Source organism: Trachypithecus francoisi, unplaced genomic scaffold (assembly GCF_009764315.1).
Source record: "Trachypithecus francoisi isolate TF-2019V2 unplaced genomic scaffold, Tfra_2.0 Lachesis_group17, whole genome shotgun sequence".
Classification (NCBI taxonomy): Eukaryota; Metazoa; Chordata; class Mammalia; order Primates; family Cercopithecidae; genus Trachypithecus; species Trachypithecus francoisi.
Window position 1 is genome coordinate 50,473,758 of NW_022681462.1, and position 23,930 is coordinate 50,497,687.

General features: G+C 43.2%; 1 protein-coding gene across 2 annotated transcripts in view; it reads right to left on the bottom strand.

The window, feature by feature from the left end:
• TMEM182 (transmembrane protein 182) overlaps window positions 1–23,930 on the bottom strand; it is a 375,574-nt gene that overhangs the window by 247,366 nt on the left and 104,278 nt on the right. Inside the window, exon 5 of one of the 2 annotated variants that reach the window (XM_033175591.1) lies at window positions 6,171–8,085. The exons of the other annotated variant lie outside the window; for it this stretch is intronic. Coding sequence (XP_033031482.1) covers window positions 7,940–8,085 — 146 coding nt within the window. The 3' untranslated portion in view covers window positions 6,171–7,939. Of the gene's footprint in view, window positions 1–6,170; window positions 8,086–23,930 lie in introns of those variants that run through there. 2 annotated transcript variants of the gene reach the window in all.

Genomic DNA, 23,930 nt, shown 5'->3' on the forward strand with positions numbered 1-23,930 from the left:
ATTCTACAAATGAATAAACTGAGGTTAAGTATGATTTAGTAATTTGGTGCCACAGCCTTAACGTAGACTACACTTCTAAGCAAACATTGTACCTGTGCTGTGCCGGTCACTGTTTTGATCTCCAAGGAGGCAGTGTTGGAAAGATGCAGATGACTGTTCCAAGAGTTTCCTGACATTTGGATGAAAAAATGGGCACTGAAACTGTCTGAGATTGAAGGTCAAAGTAACAGAGCCGGTGGTTATCTTTTGTGGGGAAGCAGGAAAGGGGGTAGTGGCTGAAATAACAACTCGGGCTGCCATCAATTTCTATCGAATTGGCTGCTGTCTGGAACATTCCGCAAATCTTACTGCTTTTTTTAACTCAAATGGAAAACCCTCAGTTTTTAATCCTCAAAAAACAGTCTTATGTTTTTGAACCAATGAATCCGAAGCAGAGCCGGTGATTTCTGCAGCAAGGCAGGCAAAGCCGTCAGTCACGGCCACTCCAGGTCCCCAGGGGACCCAGGGAGCCACGCCCTGGCAGGTAGAGCCGCCCGCAGGCTGGAAGCTGGTCTTTCCGCATGCGCAGGCGCTGGTGTGGCTGGCAGGCACCGGGAAAATAGAGAACTCAGGGGAGGGGCAAGGTCCCTGGTATTGAGGAGACTCACCCAAGGAAATGTTGTGCCTAACACTGCCACCAGGTGGTCTTTCCTGGGAGAGGTTTATTAAAATTAAAAAAAAAAAAACTTCCAAGGAAATTTTCCTGCTCATGATAAGAATCTAATGAAGTCTCAGATGAATCATAAGTCTGCACTCTACATGACTCTGGAGGATCCCACCAGCCAAATCCAGAATGTGCCAATCTTCAGGACATAACCTGCTGATTTGAACAAACTGATGTCGGGAAAGAAAAAAGAATGAAAGGGAGGTAGTAAGTAGAAAAACAGGCAGGAGAGGGTCACTATTTATTTTGAGACCACCTAAGAGATCAATGAAATGCACTCAATGTATGGATCTTTTAAGGGTCTTGATTCAAACTAACCATGATTAAAAGTTACCTTCGAGCCAATGTTGGACAATTGGATAAGGCCTGAGTAATCAGATGGCATTAAGAAATTATTGTTAATTTTGCCAATAATGGTATCAAGATTAACTTTTACAATGGGGGAAGGGCTTTACCTATGAGATAGAGAGTATCCATTCGTGAAATAATGTAGTATCAGGGATTTGCTTTAAAGTGTCCCAGAAAACAGTGGGGCCAGGAATAAACGAAAGGAGACTGGAAGAATGTTGATAACCTGTTGAATCTGGAGGATGAGCACATTGCGGCGGGGGAGGGGGGGGGGGGAGGGGTGGGGTGGTGTTCTTTTCTTGTTCTTTAGGCTTAAATACACTAATTGAAAATATCTACAATAAAGTTTCTTTGCTAAGTTGCAGGGGAAATTATTGATGACTAAGTTAAGTAAAATACTATATAGGTTGGTGCAAAAGTAATTGCAGTTTTTGCCATTACTTTCAAGAGCAAAACCCGCAATTTTTTTTGCACTAACCTAATATATAAAAATAATGCTTTTTAAAAATCTATCTTGTGGCAAAGTTTCATGAGACTATCACCTTTCTCTTCACACACAGAGACATACATATTTACCATATTAGCTGTTATCCATGTCATGTGTGTTGCTGTAAATAAGTGAGCATCAAATCCTACCAAAAAAGTTGTCTTTTGAAGCAGTAACAACTTTATTAACAAAAGCATTCACAGTTCGACTTCATAAGTCTAGCGATATTAGAAATCCATTTTCTCTTCTCTGATTTAAAGGCTTTTCTCAGTGAAACACTTTATACTCTCTAATTTATATATTTCCCTCTTCATTCACTTCTATGACAGGGAAAGATAGAAAACCAGTACATGAGATGTCTACTTCTCTTTTTTTAAAGGTCAGTCCTTGGACACATGTAAATATATTTCTCTAGTACTTGAAGGAAAACATCATTACTGTTGATAGTGATACAACATAGTATCTGCATTATGAAAGTCAAGTTGATATTCTGTATCTTAATTCCAAAAGAGTAGCACTCACACAATGAAACATTGTTTTATATGCCCAGGAAATGAAGAAAATCAGTGCATTCTCGTAAAATTGGGCACCAATCTGCTTTGATTTTCCGGCTTGAATTTCAAGGGTGCCAACTCTGACCATAATGTAAGCATTCATTTACAAAAACTTCGCGACATTTTCTCCAAAGATTTGTATTAGTTTTTGATGTTCTTTTTTTTTTCTTTTCTTTTCTTTTTTTTTTTTGCTTGGTGGTGGATGGCGTGGAACGTAAATAAACATACCAAATATGTTCAGGGCAGTGGTAAACCTCCTTCTTAATCATGCATTTTGTTTCTGAATCGAGAAGATCACTTCGGGTGATTAAAAGGTGCTGAAAAATCACTGGATACTTTTCAATTTTCCCCTAATTACCATTTCTCTTACCCAAAAGAGGAGAGCTGGTTTCGCTTCACAAATTTTAGGGAAGTCTTCATCTCTGATCATACACTCATGCAGACAGACTTTCACTGGCCTCTCATTGCATTACTAACTGGGTTACCAGAGTAATTTTTCTCTCAGTTTTCCCCATTTTAAAATGGGTGTGAATCATACCAAGGTTGTGAGGATCCAGGTGACTCTATTCCCTCAAAGTGCCCAGAGAAAAGTAAGCCTGTGAGAGCAGCAAAGCCCAGCCAACAGGCTGGACCCACCCAGCTCTCACCCTGCTGCCTGCCTTCAAACTTACACCCCAGATGGGGCCAGTCTCTGCCCAGGGGGAAGAAACGCAGGCAAGATTATGACCTCCTCCCTTTCTCATGCCTTTCTCATTCAGGACTTCAGCATCTTCTAGTCCCTCTCCCTAGAAACCATGCCCTCAATGCAGTTGGCCAGCTCCTGCTTATGCTTCGGGTCTCAGCTTCACTGTTAGCTGCTCGGTAACCCTACTTCTAAGAAGGTGAAGTGCCCCAAAAATCTCCTTACAATTCCTGGGTTTTCAATATGTCTTGTTGAACAAAAGTAGTTGTTGAATAACTAACCACCACTCTCACTGGATGGTGAGTTCCAGTAGGGCCAGGGGTGCCTGTCATTTCCACTGCTATGCCCCATGTGCTTGGCACATAGGAGGTCCTGACTAAATATACGTGACAGGAGCTTGCACTCTATAGAGAACATACACAGCTTTACAGAAAGCGATAGGAGGGACAGTCAACCTGCCCCATGGGAAGGTACTGGGAGGGGGTCAGGTGTCACAGGAGGCTTCCAGGAGGAAGTGCCTTTCTCCAAATGAGCAGGCAATTGTAGATACACAGAGAGATGCAAAAAGGTAAGGGCAATCATCACTGCAATTTATTGATTGTTTACAACGTACCCAGCACTATTGTAAACAGTGGAGTGAACATGTATCATTTTTTTCTAATCCTTACAGTACTCCCGAAGAATTAGGAACTATAATAATACCCCCTGTCCAGGATACAGGAAAATTAAATGGATATCCAATGTCTGGTGCTAGTGAGCAATGGAATATTTATTATTATTTATTTATTTATTTAATTTATTTATTTTGAGATGGAGTCTTGCTCTGTCGCCCAGGCTGGAGTGCAGTGGCGTGATCCCGGCTCACTGTAACCTCCGCCTCCCAGGTTCAAATGATTCTCCTGCCTCAGCCTCCCGAGTAGTGGTGATTACAGGCACGTGCTAACATGTCCAGCTAATTTTTGCATTTTTAGTAGAAATGGGGTTTCACCATGTTGGCCAGGCTGGTCTTGAACTCCTGACCTCAGGTGATCTGCCCATCTCAGCCTCCCAAAGTGCCGGGATTACAGGCCTGAGCCACCGTGCCTGGCCAATGGAGTCATTTATAAACATACGTGGGCTATCTGCAGACTGTTCTAATCACTAGGCTGTGCTGCTTACAAAACCCCCAGAACACTGCATACATCCCAGCTCCGTCCACAGCTGCAGGGACACCCACAAAACACCCACACCTAGAGAGACAAAGAGAGACACACAGAGAAAGGATCTTTTCCTCTAACCTATAATGCAAGCACCTGCTTTTCTGGCATTTCTTTTAGCCTGTAGAACAGGTCTACATGTTAATAGGTGGTCCAAAATGGTTGCTGAGTGATCAAGTAGAAGGCTCTTACCTAAGCTCCTGCTAAGCATACAGTTTACCTGTATATATATATCCTGAAATACAGCTGCAATGTGCAGTTGATTAGTAAGAGCATTGATAGGAGTGCTCATTATTCTTATACAAGAATAGGAGTGATGTGGCTTTAGACAAGTTATTTAACTTCTCTGTGCCTCAGTTTCTGCCTCTTTAAAGTGGGATTAATAGAAGTAGCTGCCTCATGCTGTTGCGGTGAGGGTTAAGGGAGAAAATCCATTAAATATGTGCAACACCGCCCAGGCCTCATTCGGCTCATGTGCCCTGGTACACTAATACTCCCACACTAGTGCTAGTATGCTGGTAGCTCACAATGACCCGGCCTGTTGCCTGGAAGGGGAGAACAGAAACAATAACGGAAGGCAGCCCTCTGGCCTTCCCAGGGGCAGTCTTTGAAGAGCACATTCAAAGCCTCATTTCCTTGCTCCCAGTACATGGACTTTCTTCGCACCTGTGGCTCCAGCCATTGCTGATTTTCTCCTCAAGAAGGAAACACTGCTTTCCACCAGGTGAGCAGAGCAGTTATAGCCAGGCGTAACCCAGGAGTCTCAGAAAAAGAGAAACAAGGATGCTCACAACAGCAGTGTGAAGAATGGAATGGTTAGGGTAGACATCCCTTTAACCTCAGTGACTGGGCAGGGAGCCAGTGCAGAAGGGGTGGGGAACCCCTAGTTCCTATTGCCTCCTGACCCTCCAGAAACCTTTGGCCCTGCGAGGCCAGGAAAGAGATCCTCAGCCTGAGATGTCAGCAGAGGGCAAAACAGGCCCAGGCAGAAGACAGCCAGCCAAGAGGAAGAAAACACATTTGGCCCAAGGCACTGGCCCTGCTCCAGCCTGGAGTGACCATCCCACCTCCCAGTCAGGAGGGACTGCCGAGAAAATCAGTCCTCCCGCCTGGATGCAATTAGCTATCAACAGGCTCTGGGAATCTGCAGGCAAATGTGCCCATATTGCAACCTTAGTTCTTTCCCAAAGCCAAAATTTTTTTTAAAACCTTATGCAGGGGCAGAAATATCTGACACAAGGTGGCCTCTGCTGGCCACCAGGTCACCATGGAGGTTCCTGGTCATAAACTGCTATCCATTAATCACCCTGACAGGGGTAATTACAAAGCGGACATTCTACAAACGGAATGTTGCATTTCCATGCTACATGGGAACTGACAAGGGAAGGGGTAATTGGAAACATTTTTGGAAAAACAAATACTAGAATCCCAAATTGCCTTTAATTAGAAATATAAGCAGGTATGCATTTCATCCATTCATTCAATCAATATTTATAAGGCATGGATATAGTAGGAGAGAAACTTTTAAACAATAAGGATTTAGAAAGAGGAGTAGTACGGAAACATGTAGGCATTAAACATTTACAAGAAAAACATGAAAAAACAAATGTAAATCTTGGTCTGTGCTTCCAAGTGACTTGCAACTAAATGGGAAAATGAGTTATCGACAAGCGTAGAGGTAAAGAGCAATATAAACCCACTGGAATGCAGGTCCAGTGACTGGTCCATCCCAGCCGTGGCATAAGGGCTTGAAGGGGTGAGATATCATTGATGGCTGAAGAAGTTTCACGCAGAGGCTGGGACAATGAGGACTTTAAGAAGCTTGGGTAACAGAGAGAAGAAATTCCATCTAGAAAAGAGTGAAATGAGGGCCGGGCGCGGTGGCTCAAGCCTGTAATCCCAGCACTTTGGGAGGCCGAGACGGGCGGATCACGAGGTCAGGAGATCGAGACCATCCTGGCTAACACGGTGAAACCCCGTCTCTACTAAAAAAAATGCAAAGAACTAGCCGGGCGAGGTGGCGGGCGCCTGTAGTCCCAGCTACTCGGGAGGCTGAGGCAGGAGAACGGCGTAAACCCGGGAGGCGGAGCTTGCAGTGAGCTGAGATCCGGCCACTGCACTCCAGCCTGGGCGACAGAGTGAGACTCCGTCTCAACAAAAAAAAAAAAAAAAAAAAAAAGAGTGAAATGTATTAGGAGAGTCACCTGGTTTTAGAGAAGAAATTACGACCGAGAATCATGGAGGATAACATGAATTGGGTAGATTGGAACTGTATCAGGAGCAGACGGAATCCCCAACAGTGTGTCAGATTATGCTCTGTCATTTGCTGGTAAGAGGGACTGACTCTAAGTGACTTGGATAAAAAGGGAGAAAAAGAGACAACTTACTGGAGGTGTCATGGTATCTCCTGACAGGGTGGACCTGAGCAGCCAAGGCTCAGGACACACAAACCCTGCCACATATCGGGGAGCCATGGCAACAGGAGACCTTAGCACAGGGCCTGCATGTTCATGTGACTACGTGTCCATGACATCTGATCTCAGGGTCTCTCCATTTTCTGTAAAGAGTATCTGTTTGTAGACATTGTATCAAAAGCCTGGCCTCTGTGTCAACAGCTATGGCCAAGGGGCGGTGCCAGGGGCCCCTCCACGGATGGACCATCCCTGGAAGGTCCATCCCTGGAAGGTGCAATGGCTGTGATCCAGGCAACCACCTAAAGGGAGCTACCGTCGGGTCTATGATGGGCCAGGCACTCGATTCTATGATGAGCAAGGCGCACACTGTCCCTTCCTTCACGGCACCGAGAATGGAGTGACATCATCTCACTCTGAAGTTAAGTCCATCCTCCAGGAAGTGGGAAATTGCAATGATGTGCAGCAAGGAAGGAACAAAATCAAAAGGTGGCTTCGAGAGGAGCTTTCTGAGAGTGACATGCCCTTTGGTTTGGAAGGTCAATCTAACTTGAGGTCAGAGAAGTATGTGACAGGGGTTCCCAACAAAATCCCAAGCATATGGTAGTGCCATGCCATCCTGGGCCCCTCTACAATTCTGACCCTGTGGACTTAGGTGAAGCCCTGGAACTGGGATCTGGGGAAAGCTCCCCAGAAGCCAGTGAGGTAGGAAACTGAACTAGTAATCCTGACAAGGAGCTATGTGGGGGCAGCAGACAGACACAGGAGGCAGGGCAACACTGGAAACAGCACTGCAGGTTCAAGGATCTGTTTAGATAGGGAAGACAGTGATGAAGGAGAAATTGAGGTGATCCCAGCAATTCAAGGATCGGGAAAAGGGGACAGCACCATCAACTGGAAGTAATAATGCAGAGAGGGAGGTGGGAGCATACAGATAATAATTCTGCATTTGAGTTCTAGCAGGACATCTGAGCAGAGACCACGAGTAGTCATTGCAGAGGGGGAGCGGGAGAAGGGAGTACAAGACTTAGCCCAAAGAAGACAAGTGAAGTATCGTCCTAGAGGTTATACTTTATATATGGGTAATACTATAAGAACAGAACTGATTCAAAATGAAATTAAAATACTAGAACGATAATGAAATCTAAACAGTATTTCAGTGATGCATCTGGATTCACTGTAACTACATACTTTCCTGAATACATTTCATTTAACCTTCGCAATTACCCTGTCATGGAACGGAGTCTCAGAGTTCTAAATTATGTAAATTGTCCAAAGTAACATACACACAGGGATGTCAAAGCAAGAATCTGAATCCGGATTTTTAGATTCTGCATTCTTTCTACGTCATCAAGTTACCTACCACAATTAAAAAACAAACAAAACTACCTGTCCAAACAGTCAGAAAATAGGACAAAAATGGATATAGCTATGGCAATAGCTATCTTTTTAACGTCCATATGGATAATTGTTCTGCTTTAGCTCCCATTTTAAAACTTGAAAGATCTGGTGAAGTTAGTTCAAAGACAACAGACACCGCATGCTCACAGCGTTGGACTCAGCGGTGGAGGGAGTTTTTAAAGCTGCTGTGTGTCATAGCTGTGGAGCCTGTGTGCAATTTTGGTTCAAGATCCTTTACTGGGTCTCCGCTTGCTAAAGCACAGTTCTTTTCTTCTCGCTGTTTGAATGACTCCACAGTGACACCTGCTGGGAAGAAAGAACTGCTCAGGTCCGGGTCCTCTGCAGGAGACTCACAGGGCCATGCTGAGGGTCTGCAGGACCATAGATCATTGGCTGTTCTCTGTGCTTCTACACGGGACGCTTCTGCACGGCTGGTGTATCACATGGAGACTGGAGATCTGCCACGCGATTAATACTCAGACCCTGGTGCCCCTCAGAGCTGGGCCGGAGTCCCAGCCTGGCCCCAGATCAGAAGAGCTCCGTGGGACTGTCACGTGCAGGGGACACAGACATCACCTCAGTTGCCCTGTTTCCACTCCAGCTCCCCATCCGCCCCCGCCTGCAGCAGTTAGTTCCTCCACCACAGGCCACTCTTGTTGCCACTATTTGTTTCCCCACGGATCTCTGTGATCCTGCACTTAGTAACAAAGTAACATTGAAAAAAGAAGTCCCCTAGCATCAGTGAGAAGAAGACGACTTCCGCGGAAAGTGCCAAAATGTTTTAGAAATAAACGGCAGACAACAGAGTCTTGCATATTTCACTAGGCAGGATAGTAATTTATGTAATGTATTTTTAACTGTGAGAAGTGATGGGGAAACCACTTAAATATAATGTGAATTGAAGATTTGTCAGTTATGTAGTTCATGCAGTGGCAGATCTAGAAAACGTTATAAAAACTGAAGGATTACCAACAGAGAATGCCTAAAATCAGAACTCTTATTCGAGTTCTAACTCCCCCTATCTCAGGGAATTCTCTGCTTTCTGGGAATATTTTGCTTTCTGTGAAAAGAGCTGGAGTTATACATTGTCTGTCAAATGTTCTTTTTTAATCGGCCTTCCTCATTTTTGTTTTACTTCCTTGGCTCTTTATTGCAGCCTCTATATGAGCCTGATGCTAACTCACGCTCCCTCCACCCGCTGTGCCTCGGGATCCCTTACCTGACCCACCAACGCGGGTGTTTACATTGGTTCCTGCCCCATTTTAGGTGGAGGGGCCCTCTGGAGAACAATGGTGCATTCACTAAGTCTAGATTCCTCTGTAGAAGAGTTATATGGGAAGACGTAGTCTACTTTTTTTTCCTGAAAAATGTGCTGCAGCTCCCCAGGTTACAATAAGGAAAATGCAGCCTCCACAATATATGGCAATTTCGCACTTAGGCACACACCTTTCCCTAGAGTTAAGCACGTCAATAACTCTCTATCTCATATTCCCTTTTGCCCCTCCACCTCCCACTCCCTCACCCCTCCCCAAGGCCTCCATCCTTTGAGATGTGCTCAAAAGTCTTTTGGAAAGTTCCCGGGTTTTCAATGGAAAGGTTTCTTTATAGACGAAATGCGCCCTCCAGTGGCAGAAGTAAAAGTTACAGTCTCTATTTTTAGGAGTTGGAGGATGTTGGTTCCTTCTCCCCGTGAGGCACTCAAAGCTACTTCTCACTAAGAACTGCTCAGGTCCAGGTCCTCTGCAGGAGACTGCAAATCCCATGCTTTGTTGCTGCTTTTTCTCAAAACAATTCTACACTCTTTCTCAAAGTTTGCAACATCCCTGTGAATATGTCTTTTGCCGATTATAACCTTATGATTCATTCTCCTGTATTGGTTGCCAGAAAATCAGTCAGGGATCCTCCAGCCTTCTGTGCTTCCCTTGTAGAATTGCTGGGCTTCTGACTTCAGAAGTCGTACGCTGAGAGTGATAGCACCACCTTGGCAATTCGTCAGGTGGACAACAAACATGTATTTCTGCACTCTTCTCACAGAGGACTAGTTTCACAGTGTGGCTAGGAACTAGAGCTACGTTGCATTTGAGTTTTGTGGTGTTTCCATTTTTACCTAAAAAGTCATATCATCCATCATGTTGGTCATATGTAATACCTACACTCTTGTTTTTATGCTCCAAACAAACAAAAAAGACCAATTTTGAAAATTTAGGATAGGTGCTGGGATCTAAAGTTGAGATGTTTAAAATCTACTCTTTTAGCATCTTGATTTAATAATTCCACTATAAATACAGGAATTATTTTGTGTATACATATATATAGCAAAACATCACAATGTACCCCATAAATATATGTAATTATTATTTGTCAATTAAAAATAAATGGATTAGACCTTCACAATAGGTAAGATGTGAAGCCACTAAAAGCAATAGGAAATCAGTGCTAATCCAGATGTGCCAATTATTCTGTCTCCTTCTTTTCCAAGCATTTCAATCAACAGAGGAAATCCAAGTGGCCACTTAGACAGCTTTGATGTCTCTGTGGGATCCTCATCAGTCAGAAAAAATGGCATGTATTTAGCACCCACTGTTTATGCCATGTGAAACAAACGTAATTACAAAGACAAAAAGAAGAGTTTGGTCACCTAGTGCTCATGCAGGAGGCAGCAAGACAAACAGATAACAATCAACCGATAACTTCTTTATCAGAAACATAAACACACAAGCACAATTACTACTAGTGATTTGATGCTATATGGCATATTACTAATCATGAATGCATGCTATTCACTCAGATGAAATACAGGACTCTCTACAACCTTGGCAAAGATGGCAGTTCTTGAACCATCCTTGACTTCTCTCTCATTCCTTTATTGTTCACAGCGTCAGTGTATCTCAGATTCATTCTCTTGCCACCCTTCCTCTGCCAATGGCTTGGTTGAAGTCTCATGGTCTCTCTGCCTAAACATCTGTGAAACTTTATGGACTCAAACCTTCTACATTAATTTCACCACAGGTCATTCCACCAATTCCTCACAGAGCCGCAGAACACACGTCTGAACTGATTCTACTTTTAAAATGGTCGTCCAGCCCCTGTTGTCCACTTCAACATTTGCCCCAAGTGTTTTCAGGATTTTGATTCTTCAGGTTGTTACTACTGACAAATGAAAGGGGCACCCCATTAGGAAAATAGCCAGTGCACACTGTGAATTACCAAGAGGCAGAGAGGACAGATGCAGGCAGTGCCTAGGTCCTTCCATCCTGGAGCCCTCTGAAGGGCCTTCCCTGACCACCTACAGCTGAATTTTCAGCCCTTCCCTCTCTTCACACTGGTACCATTTTATGCTTGCATTCTATACACACCACATTGCATTACACTCATTTAGTTATGTGCTTCACACATTGTGAGAATAGGAGACCTCAAGAGGAAGAACAATATGTAGCCATCTCAGTAGTCTACTGTACCAAGCAGTGAAGCTAGGAAAACCAAAATCATAACTTCTAGAATCAACTCAGTTAGACCTTAAGTTAACACTACAGCTATCCCTCAAAAGTAATAATGGAGCTTCACAGTTTCCTGTTTTGAAATCGGAGACTTGCAAAACCTACTTACGTGTAGCATTAGAGAATTCAGTTTTATCAAGTAAAAAGGAATAAGACTTCATGAATTTGTAAGCAGTCATCCACTGATGCCGGGGCAGGGCCAGCTTCTGGGATAAGGTTGACTTGGGCAGTCACACAGGACCTGGCGCTTACAAGGGCTCTGCACTTTGTTTAGTGCTTTGCTGCCACCATCTTGAAATTCTCAGTAATTTTTCAACAAGGGGCCCTACGTTTACATTTTGCCCTAAGCCCCATGAATGATGTAGCTAGCCCTAAAGGTGAGGAACTCTCAGAAGCCACTTCTGCCTCCCTCAACAGGTAGGAGAGAGAACAAAACCAGCCTGCGTGGTTGGCTGGGTCTGGGGAAAGCAAGAGAGTGCAGCTTGATCCAAAGCCACTTGAGGCACTCAGGGTCCATCAGCCCCATTCTGCTCTGCGTGGTCAATGTGAAATGAACCAAGTGATCCTGCAGTAGCTCCTTTTGCTCTTCTGCTCTGATATCCACCATTGTTTTATTAACCACATTTCACACAGGAGCCTTGGCACCATCAAGGTGATACCACAACAGCCCCCAAACCCCCTGAGCCCCCCACAGCATCGACACACACTAAGATCCTACAAGGCCCGCGCTGGCCTCCTACACCCTCAACTCTGCCATCAGTTTCAACAGTTCCCACATTTAATTTCTAACAGAATCTCCACCCTATTAACAACAGCAAATCATTCTTCAGGACATCGGTAGAATCTAGTCAGTGCTTTGCTGTTCGTGCTTTTCTTCTCTCTAGTTTAAGTTAAAAACAAATAACATTTTTCTTATTTATCTTAATGAACAACTTTATAATTCTTGACTTTTTAGGGATGACAGCCCCCTAAATTGGAAAAAAAAAAAAAACCACAAACTTCACCTTCTTATGTCTAACATCTGCTTTTCAAATAGAATTGGGTTGGAACTAATGTTCTAAGAATTATCTATGACATATGAAAAAATTAGAAACACCACAGGGTATCAGAGAACTGGGAATGGAAACTACCTAAGAAAACAATTAAGGTTGGAGGGAGGTACTATAATAACACGGAGCTCTCATCTGCAGCTGGTGTTCAGGCACAGAGTGGGCAACATATTTCAACTCATCGTTGAGGCGATGCTAAGTTTTATGTGTTGCACTCAAGAGAGGTCCTGTCTCTAATCAGAGCATTAAATGCATTCAGAAAAAAGCAATGGATTGGAGAAGCTTGGAATAGCCATCAGGATTCCTAGTATAAGGCCAAAGACTGAACGCTTTGGCCAACCCTGCCATGACTGAAGGCTGAGAGGTTGTCTGTGGGCAGCACAGCCGACAGAGACCAAGTTCTCTTCCTGTGTCATGCTCTGTGTGGCACTCTGAGTGAGTCCTTTAACAGCTCTAGAATCAAGGCTCTCCTTTGTAAAAGCAGGGAGTGGACAAGCAAACCAGCACTGAGAACGCCTCGGAACACTTGGCTTTGTGCCTGCTGTTCATGGAACCTTGGGCAAGTTATGCAGCCTCTTTAAACTCCCCTTACTAATCTGGAAACTGGGAAGACAAAAGCATAGCACTCACCTCATAGCATTCTTGTAAGGATGCAATGAGATCACTGTTTGAAGTGCTTAGTCCGGCATCTGGCACTTAAAACGCTTCAGCAAAATGAGATACCATTATCTACCTATTAGAATGGTCAATATCCAAAAAACAAACAGCATTAAATGCTGGTGAGGATGTGGAACAACCAGCCTTCTAATTTATTACTGGTGGGAATGCAAAATTGTGCAGCTACTTTGGAAGACCATTTGGAGGTTTCCTATAAACCTAAACATATTCTTATCATATGATCCGGCAGTTATGCTCTTTGTATTTACCCAAAGAAGTTAAAAATTTGTGTTCCCACAAAAATCTGCATATGGATGTCTATTGTAGCTTTACTTATAATTGCCAAAACTTAGAAACAGCCAAGATATCCTTCACTAGGCAAATAGAACTGTGGTACATCCAAACGATGGAATATTATTCAGTGCTAAAAAGACATGAGCGATCAAGCCATGACAAGGAATGGAGGAACCTTCGATGCATACTGCCAAGTGTAATAACCCAATCTGAATGGACCACATACTGTACGATTCCAACTATAGAAGATTCTGAAAGGCACCAAGCTATGAAAACGGTAAAAGATCTGTGGTTTTCAGGGGTTGGGTGAGATAAAGAGATGGAACACAGAGGATTTTTAGGGCAATGAAACAATTCCGTTTGTACTATCATGGTGGATACATTTGTCTAAACCCAACACCGAGACTGTATAGCACCAAGAGTAAACTCTAAGTAAACTATGGACATCGGGCGGTTATGATGTGTTATGAAGGCTCATAAATACTAACAAATGCACCACTGTGGTGGAGGATGATGGTAACACAGGAGGCTGTGCCTGTGCCTGTGTGTGGACAGGGAGCACATGAGAAATTTCTGTACCTTCTACTCAATATTGCTGTGAACCTAAAACTACTGTAAAAAATGTCAATTTTAAAAATCGAGTCATGATTATTGTTATCTAAAACCCCTTCTACCTTTGGATTCCAACATGACATGCAGCCAATATATATGTGTTGAATGAAGTTACCATTTGCCAAGCATTTGTATTATCCTGGCCTCTGGTGGTGAATTTGAAGAGATGTCATAATTCTTCCTACTGCATTTAGCATTTCTACAGCACTTCTCCCTGATCTTGGTTTTTCTGTGAGCTGTTACAATCACTGAGCCTTTCCTAACCCTGCCCCCCACAATTGCTTTGTGTGCAGCTGATTACTATTATTATCCTTAATTTCCAAAGGAGGAAACAGGCACAATAAGTCCTCATCTAGGAGGTGTTATTTGGGCAAAAATAACACCTCAGGTGAAACGGGTGAGGCACAATGTGCATCTTGGCATTAAATTAGAAATAAACTCCAGGAATATTTCATTCCTAAGATAACAACCGGTAAGTGGAAAACCCAGAGTGATTCACGAAGGATGCTTGGCTTCTGTAACAGCTTGGTACTAAATTGAGAGTTCGAGTCACCTGCTTATGTGTTGGACTGCTCTGGACCTGCGGGAGCCCTGAGTCTGTTTTGCTGGTGTGAAATGAGTGGTGAGCCTGACCAGTAGACTCAGTATTCCTACTACCCACTCTGCACTGTCACAGTCATATGACCTTGGCAAGTCCTTGAAAGTTGTTAAGCATCAGTTTTGTTTCGTTTTTCTGTTTGTAGCAATAACACTCACTGATCTGCACACCTCACCTACGTCTGTTGAAATGAGACGGTGCATCTGAAAGTGGGTTGGAAACCATGGGGCACTGGCAGACGTTTTTACACTCCACTTCCATCCCCCCATCTTCTAGATTTCTGTTAACAGCGGAGGATCCCAAGAGAAGCTCAGAAGAAAAAAAAAGGGAAATGTTACATATACAGAAAAAAATAGACAAGTCCTAAGATGGTAAATGGATGAGGGTTTTTTTCTTTACAGAGACTGTTGTGCGTGAAGTTCATCAATGGATAATCCTTCAGCCTTAGAGTTAGGTCCATGCAAAGGAGGGATGGCTATAGGCAGCCATGGCATTGCTAGAGATATATTTAGACCTATATACCTTTGTGGTCACACTTCACAGAGCAGGGAAATTAAAAATGCAAGTCCACCCAATGATTGGAAACATTGACTCCCTGCTCAAGATACATATATACTATTTAACTTATATATTTATTAAACTAATAATTAACATAAGGTTATCTAGGTTCCATGGCTGACCCAGGTCCCATTTACATGAATGGGATGAGTTATTGACTTAGCAGACCCCATGGTAATCAACAGAATCAATGGTGCCATCACCAGGAATAGGATATGTTAATATTGTATGCATATTACCGTATATTAATATAATACTGATACAATGTGTTGGGAGGGGCACATGGCCTCTAGTGGTATTCTTTCCCAAAATGTATGGCTCCAATCTATCAAAACATCAGACAAATCTAAATAAGACACATTAGACAAGGTCCTTGACCAATACTCTTCAAATGTTTCAAGGTCATGAGAGACAAGGAAAAACTGAGACATTGTCACAGATGAGAGGAGAATAAGGAGCCATTGCAACTAAATGCATGGTGGGATCCTGGACCCAATTCTGGAATACAGAAAGGATATTGGAGGAAAGACTCGTGGATTCCTAATGAGGTGTGTAGTTTAATTCGTGTTATTGTACCAAGGTTAACTTAGTTTTGAAAGTTGAACCATGGTTTCCTGGGATGTTAACCTTGGGGAAAATAAGTCAGGATGTGTGTGTGGGAGCACTCCATTCTTTTTGCAACTCTTCTATACGTCTAAATTTTTTCAAAATTAAAAGTTTAAAAGATAAGCACGATGTTTGACCTGATTTTCTAGTCCCCATGCACAATTCCAGGGAGAAATCAGAGCTGCAATTGGATCTGGTGGTGGGAGGGGGATGATATCTAAGTTGTCTAAATTGATGCAAAGGCTCAAAATTAACATGGTTGTTATTCCTGCACAAAGTCTATGACTGATTTATACCAGACTGTGAACAAATAACTGAGAATTAGTTCAATAAGCCCCTGCCAGCAACCCTCTTCTCCCTAACCCACCACTCCTCCTCCAACCTCCCACCTGCCTGAGAAAGGGGAGCTCCTCCCTGAAATCATAGCATGTTCCAATTTTTGTGTAAACCACGGCAAAGGCACTGACTCTTTTCTTTTTGCATTGTTCCCATGAAGTGTGCCATTAGGGGCTCAGAATAATAAAGACTGCTGTCATAATTAAGCTCCGGGATGTATTTCAAAGACTCACAGACATTAGAGATGAGAAAGACCCGGCAGGTCATCCAAGCCTGTCTCCCTGCCAGTGCAGGATGGCTGTGTGCAATTTGGAAGATCTGTTATCAGGCTATAAAAATTCTAAACTATTCAAAAAATTACCACATTGTATAAATTATAATACAAAGTTTACCTTATTCCTGGGCAATTCTTGAGTGTGTGTGTGTGGTGGGGGAGAAAGTAAGTCACTGAATAGCTTTCTAAAAACAATTACTGTCCTATTTAGAATATATTTTCCAAGGTGAAAGTGTGGTTATTTTCTGCTCAATGTGACAGCCTGCACTTATTGTTATGCAAGAGTTGTCTCCCTGCATCTGATAATTTAAAATTTAGCACTGACCCCAGCTGTCCCTCAAATGATATTATAAATGTGCTTGCAATAGTTCCAACTTCTTCTGGCTTTTATTTAAGTGCTGGACTTGAGCTCAGTTGCATAGGATTCTGCCTCTGGCTCAGACATCCTAGCCCTAGTATCTTCGTTCTTTAAGAATAAAGGCTGGGGCCGGGCGCGGTGGCTCAAGCCTGTAATCCCAGCACTTTGGGAGGCCGAGACGGGTGGATCACGAGGTCAGGAGATCGAGACCATCCTGGCTAACACGGTGAAACCCTGTCTCTACTAAAAATACAAAAACTAGCCGGGCGAGGTGGCGGGCGCCTGTAGTCCCAGCTACTCGGGAGGCTGAGGCAGGAGAATGGCGTAAACCCGGGAGGTGGAGCTTGCAGTGAGCTGAGATCCGGCCACTGCACTCCAGTCCGGGCGACAGAGCGAGACTCCGCCTCAAAAAAACAAACAAACAAACAAACAAAAAAACAAAACAAAACAAAAAAAAGAATAAAGGCTGGAAGGAAACACTTCAAAGGCCTTCAAAGAATGCTACTCAAGGCATTGCACCTTATCAAGCTGAGTGAGGCCTTTTTCGATGAGAATTGTGACATGACTGTGATGTATGTGTTGATTTACAATCCCAGTAGAAATGAACAAAACAACTATAACAATACCGAAAGTAGGATGTAATTTCAAGGGGAAGGATTTAGAGGAATATTGAGGAGAATTACTTAAATGAAAGAGTTACAGTCCAGAAATACATCCCTGGAATATATTTGAATTCTGAACACAATGGCATAGTGGAATAAAGAATGTAGGTGGATAGAATCCAGTGAAATACACGACTACTGTATCCATCAGAATGGATATCTGTCTGTCAATCTGTCATGCCAGGCATGGGGATATGAAAGCATGGCAATATGAAATATGTCAACATTTCCCATTGTCTTCTTGAATTTTCTCTACTTGACATACACCATTCACCTTTCCATAATTCATATGAAACTGTAAGTCTTGTCCTATGAAAAGACTATCCTATGAAAAGGAGGAACATTGTCACAAGAAGAATGCCTTGCTTGGTTGGTGGTTGGGTGCCCCATGTTTGCAATATGTCATGGTGAAGACCCCCATTAAGAAGCATATCCCAAGACCCAGAAGTTCTGCATTTGACATCCTTCATCACACTTCTTTTTCTTTTTTTATTTTTCTCAGACAGAATCTAGCTCTATTGCCCAAGCTGGAGTGCAGTGGTGTGATTTCAGCTCACTGCAACCTCCGCTTCCCAGGTTTGAGGAATTCTCATGCCTCAGCCTCCTACGTGGCTGGGACTACAGGCACACACTACCATGCCCATCTAATTTTTGTATTTTTAGTAGAGACTGGGTTTCACCATGTTGGTCAGGCTTGTCTTGAACTCCTAATGCCAGGCGATCTGCCCACCTCGGCCTCCCAAAGTGCTGGGATTACAGGCATGAGCCACCATGCCCGGCCCACCACTCTTCTTCTTTTAAGATGACTGCATGTTAACATATCGGTCGTGTATGCAGGGTGGATCCTGTTTACCTTCGTGTATCAAAATTTCATTTGTTAGTTGGTTAAAATGTAGAATACAGGCCGGGCGTGGTGGCTCAAGCCTGTAATCCCAGCACTTTGGGAGGCCGAGATGGGCGGATCACAAGGTCAGGAGATCGAGACCATCCTGGCTAACACGGTGAAACCCCGTCTCTACTAAAAATACAAAAACTAGCCGGGCGAGGTGGCGGGCACCTGTAGTCCCAGCTACTCGGGAGGCTGAAGCAGGAGAATGGCGTAAACCCGGGAGGCGGAGCTTGCAGTGAGCTGAGATCCGGCCACTGCACTCCAGCCTGGGCGACAGAGCGAGACTCTGCCTCAAAAAAAAAAAAAAAAAAATGTAGAATACATAACAAATGCTGGCAAGGATTGTGGAGAAAAGGGAACCCTTGTCCATCGTCAGTGGGAATGCAAATTAGTGCAACGACTAGGGAGAACAGTTTGGAGATTCAGCTACCATATGATCCAGCAATCCCGCTGCTGGGTATATACCCAAATGAAAGGAAATCAGTGTATTGAAGAGACATCTGCACTGCTATGTTTGTTGCAGCACTGTTCACAGTAACTAAGATTTAGAAGCAACCTAAGTGTCCATCAACAGATGAACAGATAAAGAAAAGGTGGTACATATACACAATGGAGTACTATTCAGCCATAAAAAAGAATGAGATCCAGTCATTTCCAATGACACGGATGGAACTGGATCATTATGTTACGTGAAATAAGCCAGACACAGAAAGACAAACATCATGTGTTCTCACTTATTTGTGGGATTTAAATATCAAATCAGTTGAACTCATGGACATAGAGTAGAAGGATGATTACCAGAGGCTGGGAAGAGTAGTGGAAGGGTAGTGGGAGGGTGGAGGTGGGGATGGTTAATGGGTATGAAAAAAGTAGTTATAAAGAATGAATAAGACCTACTATATGATAGCATAATAGGGTGACTATAATCAATAATAACTTAAGGGTATATTTTTCAATAACTTAAACAGTGTAACTGGATTGTTTGCAACTCATGGGATAAAATGCTTGAAGGGATGGATATGCCATTCTCCATGATGTGTTCTTTTCACATTGCATGCCAGTATCAGAACATTTCATGTACCCCATACATATATATACTTACTATGTACCCACAAAAATTAAAAATAAATAAAATCCAGAGCCAAAAAAAAAGCACTTGGAATTCAGTTTTTCAAAGTCCCAGTGTTGTAAATAAAGCTTACTTCCCATGTTATCCCACAAAATTCATGATTAGAACTAGGATCATGGCCTTGACCATATCTATACACAGAACCCTTAAAACCCAAGTTCTGAAAGCCCCATGAGTTCACACAGCCATCAATGCCTGATGCCAGCAATACAACCCTTCACTCGAGTGTTAAGTTTCCACTCCATAGAGAAATCATAGTCATTTACATAAAGTGGTTGTCAAAACTTGATTCTTTATTAAGTCTGAGTATTGTAGTTCTGAAAATAATAAGTAAAGATTTAGACACATGAAAACAGCAAAAGCAATAAGACATCTCTGTGACCGTAACAAGGAAAGGCGGGCCGATGAGAAATCACGTAGACTGCAGTAGACAAAAACTCTTAGACAGAACTGGGTGAACACCAACATCTCAACAAACACAGCTTTCTCCATTCCCTTAATGGCATACAAGCAATATGAACACACTTCCCTTTACCCTTCAACTCTCACTCTTACCAGTAATATGAACAGTAACCTACTGTGGGAAAACTGCTAATTTTCCTTTTCTGTTTTGGTTTGGATCTTTGGTTTCCAAATATGGGGAAACCTTCAATCCAGTTTAATTGGGGGAGGAGAGTGGTCAAGCAAAATACGTGATGCAAGAAGGGAAAGTTTCACAAAAAACCAAGAATAGGAATCATAAAGCCCCAGACTGCCGGGATCCTGGCACTGGAGGCAGGGAAGCTCCAATGGCAAAAAACTCTGGACCTCTCAAGGGCCCTCTGCTATCCAACGGACTCCTCTACACTCTCTGTGTGGGTGGCTTTCTGACCTGCTGGCAAAAGCTCCTATACTTTCTCATGGTCTCTGTCCCCTCAGCCTCGTGCCCATACATAGCTCATCACTGTCTCTACTCTTTCCATGATGACTCTTGGTGCATCCTTCAGGCTTCTGTCTACTTCTAACACCTTCTGATATGTCCCCAGTATAAATTGCTGTTAGGGTAGAGATGGGGACGAAAAGAGAAAGAAAGGTGGGAGAGGGGGAAGAACCTGACTGCCCAACCCACCTTTCTTTAGCCATTGGCTATAGGTCATAATTTGTAAGTCGTTGGACAGGTTATGGATTGGCTGTCCTCCAGTCAGGTGTCCCAACCTGATGCAGTTAGCATACAGATCCTGTGGCATAAACCTAGAAACTATACCAAGAGCCAGGTCTGTAACATTACTGTCCCCTAAGCCTTCTGCCCACGTATAGCCCATCACTGTCAAAATACATGATGCAAAAAGGTGCTGATAAGCACCTTTCCTTATGAAGTATATTTCAGTGGAGTGCTCTAAGTCAATAAAAAAATGCTTAATCCAGTAACGTTCAGTGTAGATAAAGGGACCAGTGCTACCTGATTGGGAATGCCAGGTACTCCATAACCTCAGCCTTCCACTTAAACTTCTCATGCTGAGAACTGAAGGAATAACTTTCTCATCAGGATGCATTACAAGAGAAAGATGGAACCCAGAATATTTGCTAACTTCTGCTCTTTTCCAACCATTTAAATGAACAACTTTTATTTTTCTAAATAACCATAAACGGACGACAGAATATTTGCTCAATATACATATTCACAGGCTGTTCTTCATATCCCTTATTTGCTGGAAATCAATTCTCAGGCAATTTCAGGTTAAATGTTTAGCCTCACAGTCTTTTTAGATGTTACTCCTTCATTTTTCATTCTCCAGTTTCTTCTAAGGCATCAATCCAAGTGGCCTCGCCCTGGGCAAAAACTTCACAGCAGCCCGACCCACTCACTCCATGCAGTCATTCATCCAGTCGACGCCTACTGAGCTCCTACTGTGGTGCACCCTAGTGTGGAGACTTGGTCAGAGAAGGTTCAGCTAGAAAAGTGAGGAGGAAAGCCCAGGGCCCCAGAAATCTTGGGCAAACTGTCAGAGACACTTCCCTCACCTTGGCCATCACTTGGAAGCATTAACTGCCATGGAAACCTTGAGCAACAGGTTATCTCCTACCAGAATCAGAAGAGATGTTGACACCATGAACAGTTTTCCTAATGACTTTTTTGCAAAGATATCATGTGGCAACCTGGGACTTGAGCTGGCTACCTTGCTCTTCAAAGTCTCTATTTCACTATTTCAATTACACAGGCAGAAAAAAGTAATTCATATTTTTCCTAAGATTAAGACACGTATCAGTCCTGGGTAGAGACAGTGTCTCCAGGCCCACTTTCCCTTACGTGCTAGCAATTCTCAGTTTCCTCTGACAGGGGTTAACTCTGTTACACATGATCTCCTGAGACACAGTTCACATCCTTTGACCACTCATTGGGTGAGGATTTGTTTTCTCTTCCCTGGCTAATAACTATAGAGAGCCATGTCTCCAAACCAAGCCACATTTCGAAATATTTTTATTGGTCTACACTTAAAGCCACAAGTCACTATTTATTTATTTATTTATTTATGAGATGGAGTCTCTGTTGCCCAGGCTGGAGCGCAGTGGCATGCCTTCACCTCCCAGGTTTAGATGATTCTCCTGCCTCAGCCTCTTGAGCAGCTGGGATTATAAGCTCCTGCAACCACACCTGGCAAATTATTGTATTTTTAGTAGAGATGGGGTTTCGCCATGTTGGCCAGGCAGGCCTTGAACTCCTGAACTCAGGTGATCCCAAAGTGCTGGGATTACAGGCTTGAGCCACCATGCCCGGCCTAAGCCACAAGTCATTTTTATCCAGTGGAGGTATTAGCCAAATATTTGTGGAAGTTGCCTGTTTGTTTTTCTCAAATATTCTGGGAAATTCCAGTCTGGTGCAGCATAATGAATGCGAGGTTAACAGCTGCTTTTCTAACACTCAGAACTCAGCTGCACCTCCAAATCTTGTCACAGGCTGCTTAGGCAGGGGCAAAATGGTTTCTTTTCAAGAAATAGGCTTCCAAGATCAGTGATGCACGAAGTACTTCGATTTGAAAGGAGTGAAAGAAAGGAGAAGACAGCAAAGGAAAAGGAAGCTTCGAGATAGCACAGAAACCCAGACTGGAGGGCCGTGAAGTTGAGAACATTTTTGAAGTTGTTCGCAAATGCTGCATCTACCCTTGACAGGTCATTTCATTCCACTTAGCACTTTTTATTCACTGTGGTTTATAAGCTCTTGAGCAAATGTAGAAGGAAGGAAAAGCTAACATATCTGGTAGGATAGTATATCAGACTGACAATCCAACTGAATTTCCCCTGCATTGTGAGCAAGACACTTCCAAAAAGAAATTATACAAAAAGAAAAGTGAAGGAGGGTTACAGAGATCATGGCTTCACATTGAATTTCAGAGAAGACCTGAGTTGATTTCTGTTTAGCTCAGTGGTACACCAGTTGGAACACGGTGCCTGGCGCTGCAGCACTGTAACATGATCTGTGCTATAAATAGCTGCCAAATAGCCATGTGGCGGCTGGCAGCATGCTACGTGTTGTGATGAGAGCGACCCGTTTCAAAGGGAAGCCACAAAATACAAGGGCAAGTAAAGCTGAGGTGCAGGGGAGCAGTTTTTCATTATCTTGCTGTGTTTTCCTTTCTATATGTATTAAAGTGTATTCCTCATTTTAAAAGGGCACTAATGCAATTAGGATTTTTTTTTTTTTTTTGATTGGCCAACCAACCACATTTGGAAATGCATCCAAGTCACTTGTGGGATGATTTATCTTCTTGGGTGGTCTGTTTTCTCCAAAAGGGACATGATATTACTCTTGCCACCCCCTCCCTCAAGTTTTCCCAGCTCTGATCACACTCCTGGGCAATCTTAGACATGCAGCAGCAGTGAGATGTAAGAAGTCCCAAAGATGAGTGTGAGGAAAAAATAATTAGTACTGAAGAAACTCTATCCAGTGACTTCTGAATAGTAAGGTCAGAAATCTTGGATCAGAAACCCTAAAAACATGGTACGGTAATTCAAAACTAGAATAATAACTATAGTTGATAACATTTATTGAGCACTTACTTTGTGTCAGATACTTTTGCAAACATGTTGCATGAACATTTTCACTGGCCCTGCTTCATGGATGAGGAGACTGAGGCACAGGAAGTTTACACAACTGCTCAACGCCACACTGCCAATGGTGGAAGTCGGATCCCAGCCCTGGCTATCTCTCTCTCTCCAGGGACCTCTCTCTAAACCATAATAGCCCCCACTGCAGCTCTAATGAACACTGATTAGGAACTTGGCTAAAAATAATAATAACAATAATAATAATAAACCAGCTGCACACTGCATACTGCACTGGGGCTTTGCCCAGTTATTTTGCTTGGAGGAAAATGCAGAGGCTCAGTGACTTGCCTGAGACCATCTGGGTAGGCTTCAGATGCAGAAGTTTTCTCCCTATCACACACCTGGATGCTCTCATAAATGTTGTGAGTTGTTGCACCATGACATACCCCATGGTCCCATCTAATGTTTCAAACCCAAGCACTAAATCACAGTGAGTGGCCAGTGGAGAATTTAAAAGTGGCTGACTTTATGCAGTTCAGTTGTTCATTCATGCAACTAACCCAACATGTAGCCTCAAGCCATTGTTCCGTTTTCATTCAAAAGTGT